The 10753-nt window shown below is 34.8% G+C and overlaps 1 protein-coding gene across 1 annotated transcript in view; it reads right to left on the bottom strand.

Annotated features, from left to right (window-relative positions):
• Positions 1-2379: 2379 nt before the first annotated feature.
• The window catches only part of LOC135212441 (hrp65 protein-like), a 183963-nt gene continuing 175589 nt past the window's right edge, over positions 2380-10753 (bottom strand). Inside the window, 1 exon segment of the mRNA XM_064245812.1 lies at positions 2380-3675. Coding sequence (XP_064101882.1) covers positions 3517-3675 — 159 coding nt within the window. The 3' untranslated portion in view covers positions 2380-3516.

Raw genomic sequence — 10753 nt, 5'->3', positions numbered from 1 at the left:
GCCAAATTACTTGACATTCACTGTTAACGTAAAAGCTGACAATAGCAGAAGATGCATCAGTGGGCAGAGCACACATCTCGTAACGCACCAACTTGAACCAATAAATCGCCCAAACTTCCTTCCCTTCAATTTTTTTTTTTTATTATTATACAATAAATGTTATAACACTCCTTTCTTTAATTTTCTAGATATAATTTAGTATTTCCTTAACTGTCCTCCATCATTTGTACACGTTAACTATTTAAAAATGATAATCTTAATTCTTTCATGAACTCATTTTTCCTCTTATCCTTAATTCAACTGTCTTTCTTCTGATAAATAGTCTTATATTTTAATACAGATATCTTGAAGAGAGAATGTAGGAAAAATGTTAAGGTTAGTGCACGGCTGGCCACAAATTTTTCCCTGGCCAAAAACATGTCTACAAAATGATAGGAATGAAAGTCCAGGAATATCTACAAACTTAAGCCAAAAAGAAGGGGCAAATGCATCATGATGTAATAGCACTGGACTCCTTTTATTTACCATTTTGTGACAGACTATCTAAACGAACCTCCAAAGTGCTTAATAGTAAGTTTGGTATGAACCACAATGTTAAAAATTCCAAGAATTAATGAATTATAATCTTGTTTGTTTGTATGGTGTTTTTACATTGCATGGAACCAGTGGTTATTCAGCAACAGGACCAGCGGCTTTACGTGACTTCTGAACCACGTCGAGAGCGAACTTCTATCACCAGAAATACACATCTCTCACACCTCAATGTAATGTCCGAGAATCGAACTTGCGACCACCAAGGTGGTACGCCAACACCATACAGAACATGCCACCGAGGCGCTATAATTTTGTCCATGGAAAATGCCTTTAGTACAAAGGTGTAGTTTACAACAATATCTCATGAACAAAGGCATCCATTTACATAAGTACGTATATTACTTCATCAATACAAATGTTACGAATTATACTTATAAAAATCAAACCTATTCCCAACTGACCCTGTTGTCACTTTTGAAAATTCAAGAACTGTGCCATGCTTTACAGTTTCTTGCAACTATTTATTTACTTTTTAAGTAAATAATATTGTTCATTAGATATATATGATTCCAAACACCACCAGTAAAATAGGCCTTCGAATATATTAGAAACTGCGGGACCAGCCACTTCTCCAAGAAACTGTAATAAACTTGCACTTTTATAGGTGGCATGTATTTGCCCTTGATACAATGTACACTTTTTTTTTTTTTTTTTGGCAAACCTTGCTTTTGCCAACACAAATCCAATATCAATATCAGATTTCATTGAATTTTTTTTAGCAAAATCACCGCTGGTTGTATAAGAGCGAGCATAAATAAAATTTTTTATTAAAATTTCTGGTAATGTAAGTAATAGTTTTCCTTTTCAAATACACATGTTACTGTTCATAAACAAAACACAATTATTATTTTTGCCAATATCTGCCAAATCCATGCTTCAAAAGGAATTTACCTTATTAATTTTTTGTAAGTCTACTAATTCAACTATCAATTCTATTGCATCTTCGATAAACACCAATCACATAAGAAAATGGACAAATTTAATTATGTTTCACGTAATTTACAGGTGTACCTATAGACCTACTCTCCCCTTGGATGGGGCAATTTTAGTAAGTGTTAACCTTCCAGTATTTAATGATATAGGATGAAGTTATTTACCTCATGCCCACAACTCTAGTGGTGGCCCAGCATGAGAACCTAATTCACTGGAGTTCAATGGATTATTGAATACCTTCAGATTGATATCACAATCAAACTTTTTCTTAGCTCTTTCCATAAAGGATAAATTGACCAAAACATAACAAGACCTGGGAGCTTTTCTACTATAGATTTTATAGTAAATGGTCAAGTAGTTGCATGGTTAATTGCTTTTGGGAGAAAATATACTTCCTTCAGTAAAACTAGTTAGATAGCAACAAGGTACCTTAAAACAAAAATCATCAACATTTGAAGCATTACCGCTCCAAAAGGTGAAACTTCCATCATATCAAGTTACTCACTGAGTACAAAGTGGCATAAATAGAGGAAGAGGGGGGAACTTTCTTTTCCAGTTTGTTAAGGCACTTGCCAACCTTGCATGATGCCTGAAAAAATTATTTCATAATTGCTTATACTTTTGTCTTTCATACTTCATTGGCTCTTATGAAATAAAATTGTCTCGTACCAAAGATGCCTCTTAAAAGTAATTGTAAAGATAACTAGATTACTGTTTCAACTACTGCTAACCATTTCCTTTAGTCAAAACAAATTTTCCTTGCTATATCACTTATAGTTTCTCAAAAGCTTTTGTGATGTATGATGTTTTCTTTATTATAAAGAAAATATGACTGGATAATATTAAAAGATGTTACATGTATAACTTTATATTTGTATTTTTTTTTTTACATAAATGCTATCCAAAACATTGTGGATAGCACTACGATAAAGCACTTACTGTACTGAAAAATGAAGAGAACATAAAAAAAGAAAAAAAAAAAGAAAAAAAGAAAGACAGCTAAAAGTAATCTCAATGCTATTTCACAGCAGACAGATTTCATTCTGAACAGAGAACATGTAAGTACTACATGTTAATACTTCTGAACTGGAAACTATGAAGCTTCCCACTGATATCAATAGTATATGAATTCAAATTCATTACCTTGCTATTAATCTGTCTATAGTGTTATCAACGCTCCAATAGAAGATACTATGGTATATGCTCAAGATGCTAAAAATAATGAGCAATGACCCAAAAATTCTTAAAATCAAATTCTAAAAAAATATTACCTTGATATCAATGCAAGAAGAAAAGTGAAATTCCAAAAGGAAGAGATCAGGAATTCTTAAAAGTCATACTTGACTGAGCAAGCACATTTCCGAGACAAATTTGCTCATCTTTTCTTTCAATACAAGATTATAGATTTTAGCCTTAAACTACGCATTCATTATGATTATAAAGAGAAGACTAAGACTTCATACACACTATGAAGGATGAACAAGTCAAGTTCAGCTTAAGTCTATAGAGAAAACTTTGAAATAAAACCTTAAGAAAATAGCTAGTACCTTCTGAAAAAATAAAAAAAAATCATGTAATACACTACAAAAGCTGGAGTTGCGAGATATGCAATCCAGAATGGAATACTTCTCCCAATTAACATTCTCTCTTAGATGCTACATTGAACCTACCCTGCAAATTCCCTTCAAGATATGCATATATAAAATCAGGAAATTCTACTTCAAAATATATCCCCCCACTTTCTTTCTCATATTCTTACAATCTCAAGACAAGTGTCACACGACATTAGGTTATCTTGCAAAACCTACTATAAAATAATTACAACGCCAAACAATTAATAATAGGTCTGTAGTTCGACAATCATGGGAGATTACACCCTTCCAGGTCAACCTAAGTGTAACCAGCCTGCCCACTTCAAGTGCCAAAAATAGCTAATGTAAGACCCATCTCAAGTTCATAATCCATCGATACAAAAAAATGTCTCCAGATCTAGTAGCGAGCTCTCTTGGCTGGGCCGTAGTCATCACGATCATTGTGCCCCCAGCGGGAGCGGCCACCTTCACGGCCTCTTTGGCCAGCGTAGTCATTGCCTCCTTGCTCAAAGTTACGGCCGCGGTTGTTGAAGTTTTCCAGGAACGTGTTGGGGTCCTAGTTGAATGGATTAAAAAAATGCAACCAAATGAAGATATAACAGAAACTGTGGAGACGTGTTAATGCAGCACTTCTTCACTAAGGAAATTCAGTACAGTACTGCAAAAATAAAGATCTGCAATTCCTTGCTAAGCATTTGCTTCACAGAGATCTGCCAACTTTCTGATGAAAATGCGATTAATTCCAAATATGATATGCAAGTTTTCATATCTTCCAGAAATTGTAACCTTTGAAATCACCTGTTGTTATTTATAAAAATAAAAAGTAAATTTGCCTCCATGTACGATGCATTTCCCACCTGAAAATCACTTTTAAGAAAGGCAACTGCTTACATTTTATACACGATTCCTTGTTAACCGGTGAAACTTATAAAACTGTATTCAAAAAAGGTAAATAAATACAATAAAGGTATCTACCTACCCTTATAAGTAGCACTAACGGTTAAGTCATTTAATGAGAACAAATGAACTTTAATTATTCTGGTTCCTGACAATGTAGCAACTCCATAGCATAATTTACCTATTAACTAACTAGGAAAATTAGTAAAAAAAATAACTACCTTATTACCATATCATGAACGAAACGTTCATTAACTCTTTAACTTCTTTTACACATGCTTGGCTAAATTCAATTTACACAGCTAGATATGGAGCCAAGTCACACTGTCAAAACATGATTATTCTTGTGGCTTTGTCAGACCAACTAAGGTTACCAAAATCTAACCAAAGCAATACTATATGAATTAGTGCAGAGCCCCTTGAAATATTCCCTGTCATAATAACTAAACATTCTTTAATTTAACAATTATGTCTAACATGGAATAAAGAAGTTAATTCTACATTAAAAGCCCCCTTATTAATACAGATGCATTCAAAGATGAACCTACTACACAATACTACTACTAACTGCAAACCACAAAATATGCTGTAAGAATAATTGATTTGGAGCTACAACAGAAGTTTCACATACAAGGATTAATAGCATAGAATTCAGTGAAAGTGAAATAAATAAAAATGATGGTGATGACGATTTTAGGAGTCAAAATGAAACTTTCAAAACTTAACCAAGTAGAGTACTGTATGTATTAATTTCTTAAAGAGGCCAATTGTTAATTAAAATAAAGCTTGACAATGGTCATTTTTCCTGTCCCAAACTAAGCACATCCCCTATTAAGCTAAATTCCTCAGGCTTACTTAATAACTGGAAAGTTAGAGATGTTTAATTACTGTGAGATATGTCATAACTCAATCACGCATGATTAACATAGATGGGGAAATGGAACCTGAGTAGGTAATGAGGAGAATAACCTTACAAGAAAAGTTATTGTTGGTCGCCACCTGCCCAATGGGAATGTTCATCATCTTTATCCATAATATTAATTAGTAAAATAATTTTCATTAAAATGGTATACATACTACACATCTGTAGAGAGGAAAATATTTCTTAATATGTCTTTATGCTGTGTCCATGGTAATGAAAATCATATTTGCAAGAAGAAGAAGAAGAAGAAGAAGTTTATAGAGATAAGACTGGCTTGCCTGACAAATAATAAATGCAATTAGGTAATATATACTTCCAAATTATGAGTTAAAAATCGTTCATGTAAAAAAAATTCACCATGAACTTCAAATCCATAATGACATTTTGGGAAGAACTGTGTATAGATTTGGCACGAGTCAATTGTCAATTTCCTCTCGGCTCAAAAATACTAAATAAGTACAGTGGGGCCCCCGTATTTGCATTCTCTGGATTCGCAGACTCACCCATTCGCAGATTTTTCTTAGGAATCTATCTAAAAATTATTGTCAGGAGGACTCGCCCATTCGCTGGGTTCTCTGTGGAACATATAAAAAATTATTTGCAGTCCCCCCTGGTATTCGTGGATGCAAATTTTTTTGTACAGAAATATTCTGTATTTTCATGTTAATTGCTGTATAATATGTTTACATAATATGAAATAATACAGCACTTACTTGTGACTAATGTTGATTATAGACGATGACATTATAGTCAAGCAGCCTGATGAATGACGATTAAGATAAAACTGCACAGCAAATTAGAGGAGTTACAGATCCTCTGAGGGTGCCTTGTCAACCTCTTCAGGAGGCGCTTCGTCAGGGATTTCAGGAGGCACCGCCATCTTGAGGTAATTGTATATTTGAACGAACAAGTCAAGATAGGGCTTCACTATTTCATTTATAGTATTGATGAAAGTTGTGTACTTTTACTTCTACCTCATACCTTGACTGTTGTCTGTACCTCCCTGACATCCCTGATAAAATTGTAGACCATGAAATATCTCAAAGACCTGGTCCGTTATGGGATAGCATTATTACAGAGGGAGGAGAGTTCTTGTCCAAGAATGGCCTCCCGAAGTATTTTACCCTGCTCATATTCGATCTCAAGGCAGGCAATTGCACTTTGTCATGTGGTAATGGGCTGCACTTTCTCCATGACTTCTGCCCTCTCTTAACCCTTAAACGCCGAGCCAGTATTTCCAAAAATGTCTCCTGTATGCCGGTGGAGTTCGCGAGTGAGCGCCGAAGCTGAAAGTTTTTTTTTTTTTTAATCACAGCACACTTAATTTTCAGGATTAAGAGTTAATTTTTGGCTCCTTTTTTTGTCATTGCCTGAAGTTTAGAATGCAACCATCAGAAATGAAAAAAATTATCATTATCATATATAAATATTGGAATATATGACAGTGCAAAAAATATTTCATATATAATTGTATACAAATCGCGCTATGAACAAAACGGTTAAAGCTAATGAGTTAATTATTTTTTCATTATATTGTACACTAAATTGCGATGATTTTGGCATAAAACAAATTGTAAAACTATCAAAGCAACACAGAGAAAATATTATCACAATATGATGCATGTATTCGTAACGTGCGGACCTAATTTTTTTTTTTTTTTTTTTTTATTACCATAAATCAAAATATTGTGCTAGACACTTCCTGTTTGTTGCAAAATGAAGGTAATTGATTGAATATTACTAGACTGTAAGTGTTGTAGCTTACAATTGCAGTTTTCGACCATTTCGGTCGAGTTAAAGTTGACAGGTCAAATTTTTTCTATTTATCGTTATATGAAAATATTTCAAAACTAATAAAAGCTACAACCATGGGTTGTTTTTAGTTATATTCTACATGAAATTGTGCACATTTTCATATATAAAACTTTATGTAATGGCTAATATAAAATTGTGCAAACATTACGATTATCGGACGAAAAAATTTATGATTTTTCATAAATTCACCATAAATCAAAATATTGTCCTAGAGACTTCCAATTTGTTGCAAACTAAAGGTAAAAGATTGAATATCACTAGAATGTAATAGTTTTATAGTTTTAGCTTACAATTGCATTTTTTTTTACCATTTCGGTTGAGTTAAAGTAGACCGAAGGTTGAAATTTTGGCAATTATCATTATTTATATGAAAACATTTCAAAACTAATAAAAGCTACAACCATGGGTTGTTTTTTGTTGTATTCTACATGAAATTGCACACATTTTCATATATAAAGCTTTATGTAACGGCTAATATAAAACGGTGCAAACATTACGACATCGGACGAAAAAATTTCGGATTTTTTAGAAGAGTTACCGCGAGGACATAAGGAGCAAGTTTTTTTTTTTTTTTTTTTCATAAATTCACAAGTAATCAAAATATTGTGCTAGAAACTTCCAATCTGTTGCAAAATAAAGGTAAATTATTGAATATTACTAAAATGTAAGATTTAACTTACAATTGCGTTTTTTTACCATTTCGGTCGAGTCAAAGTTGACTGAAGGTTGATATTTTGGCACATTGTTATTTATATGAAAATATTTCAAAACTGATAAAAGCAACAACCATGGGGTTATTTTTTTTTTATTCTACATGATATTACACACAATTTCACATATAAAACTTTATGTAACGGCTAATAAAAAACGGTGCAAACATTACGACATCGGACGATAAAATTTCTGATTTTTTCGGCAGTTACAGCGCGGACGTAGGAAAAAGTTTTTCTAAAATTCAACATAAATCGAAATATTGTGCTAGAGACTTCCAATTTGTTGCAAAATGAAGGTACATGATTGAGTACTACTAGAATGTAAGTGTTTTAGCTTAAATTGCAGTTTTCGACCATTTTGGTAGTCAAAGTTGACCGAAGGTTGAAATTTTGTCACATCATTATTTATATGAAAATATTTCAAAATTGATTAAAGCTACATCCATGGGTTGTTTTTAGTTGTATTCTACATAAAATTGCACACATTTCCATATATAAAACTTTATGTAACGGCTAATATAAAACAGTGCAACCATTACGAACATAGGACAAAAAAATTTATGATTTTTTGGGACGAAAGGAAAAAGTTTTTTTCATAAATTCACCACAAATTTAAATATTGTGCTAGAGACTTCCAATTTGTTCTAAAATGAATTTAAATTATTGAATATTACAAGAACATAGAGTTTTAGCTTACAATTGCATTGTTCAACCATTTGGGTACAGTCAAAGTTGACCGAAGATTGAAAATTTGGCACTTATCGTTATTTATATAAAAATATTTCAAAACTGATAAAAGCTACAACCATGGGTTGTTTTTCGTTGTATTCTACATGAAATTACGCACATTTTCATATAGTATAAAACTCTATGTAACGGCTAATATAAAATGGTGCAAAAATTATGTCAAAGTGACAAAATAATTTCTGAGATGTGTCGCTGATGCTATTAACTGCGAGAACAAAGAAATTCGCGCTTGCGCGCCTGGGTAACAATGGTAAACAAAACAACAGCTTGATCCGCGAACTCCCAGCATCCCTCAAGGCGCGTGATTTAAAAGTTTTGGCAAGTAGGCCTATAACTATTTTTCCGCAAATTTAAAAAAAAACTTTTTAGCGTCGACGTTTCATACGTCAATTCGGCACCCAACAGACATTTTTCGTCGACATTTAATACGTCCAATCGGCGTTTAAGGGTTAACATGACTATCACATCTATTTTCTCCTCAGCACTAATTAACTGTAAGGGTCTCTGATGCTTAGGTTCTTTGCCAGAAGCCTCAGGAGAAGCAGAGCGTTTAAGGACATTTTAAAGAATAAATCTCAGTCCGCAGTAGTGTATACCGCACACGCAAAAAATGCACAAACAAGAGACCATTGAACTCACATACGTATGTATTGGGTCATTTGGGTACGCATTGTGCAGACTGTACATTTTATGAAATATTTTAAGAAGATTTCTAAATATGATATGTATGTACATAAAGTGTTTTAGGATGATACTAAAAGTACGCAGACCATATCTAAAATACGTAAGGCAACAGGAATATAGCAGGGTATGTATGTTTCTGTCTGCGGCACGCAGTATGTACATATTTTTCATGCATATGTACTAAGTATATTTTCGTGACTACATTTTTTATGATGAAAAAAAGATTTATTCATTTTCAAATATTACAATTCTGTATTACACTTTAATGTAAACAGCAAAATTACAGTAACAAAATTGGGTTCTCTTAAAAGATGCTTCACCAAAGCCAACTGTCCGCAGATAACCAATTCTTATGATGCCATGACGCCTTCTTAGAGCAGTGCCCAAACAAAATATTCTATACGCTATTGGCTGTTGTCTGCACAGCAGCCAATCCAGGCGGAGCATTCATTTTCCTTGTCGCTCATTAGCTGTACACTTGGTGTTGATTGGTTGAAACCCGACCCCATCTTGCAGAGATGAAATTGTGGGTACATCGTGCATCTCCATCAGCCTCACTGCTTAGAAAGTTACTGACATACGCAAACGTAAACGTGAAGCCGTTTTGTACGTATCAGCAAATACCTGTGTGCATCATGCTGAAAATAGCCCCTAAAAAGCACCCTGCTTCTTCTAAGGCTTTTGGCAAAGAAGCTAAAAGAAAGAAGACTGTAATGAAGCTCGACGAGAAGGTGAAACCTCTCTATATGTTGAAGAAGGGCAAAGTTATGCCGTGGTTGGCTGCCATGTCCAAGTGAACGAGAGCACAGTGAGATACATAAAGAAGAAAGTTAAATAAGAAAGTGTAAGCATAACATACTATGGTACAGCAAAGGCTGTGTCCACAGTGAAAGAGAAAAAAAAGTTGTGAAAATGGAATCTGCCCTCGCATTCTGGATCAAGGATTGCAGGAAGAATGTGCCCCTTAACTCCAGATCATATGCGAAAACGTACGACAGCTCTACCAGCAGCTATCAACTGCTACACAAGGTGGTGAGGAAGAGGAAGCTGTAGAAGCATAGGAAGGTGATGAAGAACAGGAATTGGAATTGTTGGGCTTCGATGAACCAGCTTCTGAAGAGGAAGAGGAAGAAGAAGAGCCACAACCGGGACCATCCTCAACTCCCCAAAGTTTTCAGGCTAGCAAAGGATGGTTCCACCGGTTCCAGAAAAAGTTCCACCTAAAGTCTGTTTCCCTATATGGGGAAGCTGCATCTGCCAATAAAGAAGCGGCAACGAAATATACCGAGGCCTTCCAGAAAATAATCCAGGAGAAAGGATATTGCCCAGAAACAGGTGTTCAATATGGACGAAACTGGAAGATGATGCCGTCCCAGATGTACCTTATGAAGGATGAAGCTAAAGCCTGGGATTGCGGATGGCTTTATGCTGAAACCAGGCCTCATTTACAAGGCTGCAAATCCTAAGCCACTCAAGAATAAGAACAAGGCATTACTGCCCGTCTTCTGGATGCATAATCCCAAGGCCTGGACCATCCAAGTCCTTATGGAGTACTGGTTAAAACAGAGCTTCATTCCTCAAGTTAGGCAATACCTGGCCGATTTGGCCATCAAGTTCAAGGTCTTGCTCATAATGGACACTGCTGGTGGCCACCCTCTCGATCTTTGTTATAAGGGAGTCCAGCTCGAGTTCCTCCTTCCCAACACCACCTCTCTCCTCCAGCCCATGGATCAGGGTGTCATCCGTGCCTTCAAGGCACTCTACACCAAACTCCCTCCAGCACCTTGTTGATGCAATGGACCGTGGTAGTGAATTTACACGGAAAGCCTATTGGCGTAAATTCACGATTGCCACGT

Source organism: Macrobrachium nipponense, chromosome 41, assembly GCF_015104395.2.
Source record: "Macrobrachium nipponense isolate FS-2020 chromosome 41, ASM1510439v2, whole genome shotgun sequence".
Lineage (NCBI taxonomy): Eukaryota > Metazoa > Arthropoda > Malacostraca > Decapoda > Palaemonidae > Macrobrachium > Macrobrachium nipponense.
This window is presented reverse-complemented; position numbering and strand designations above follow the sequence as displayed.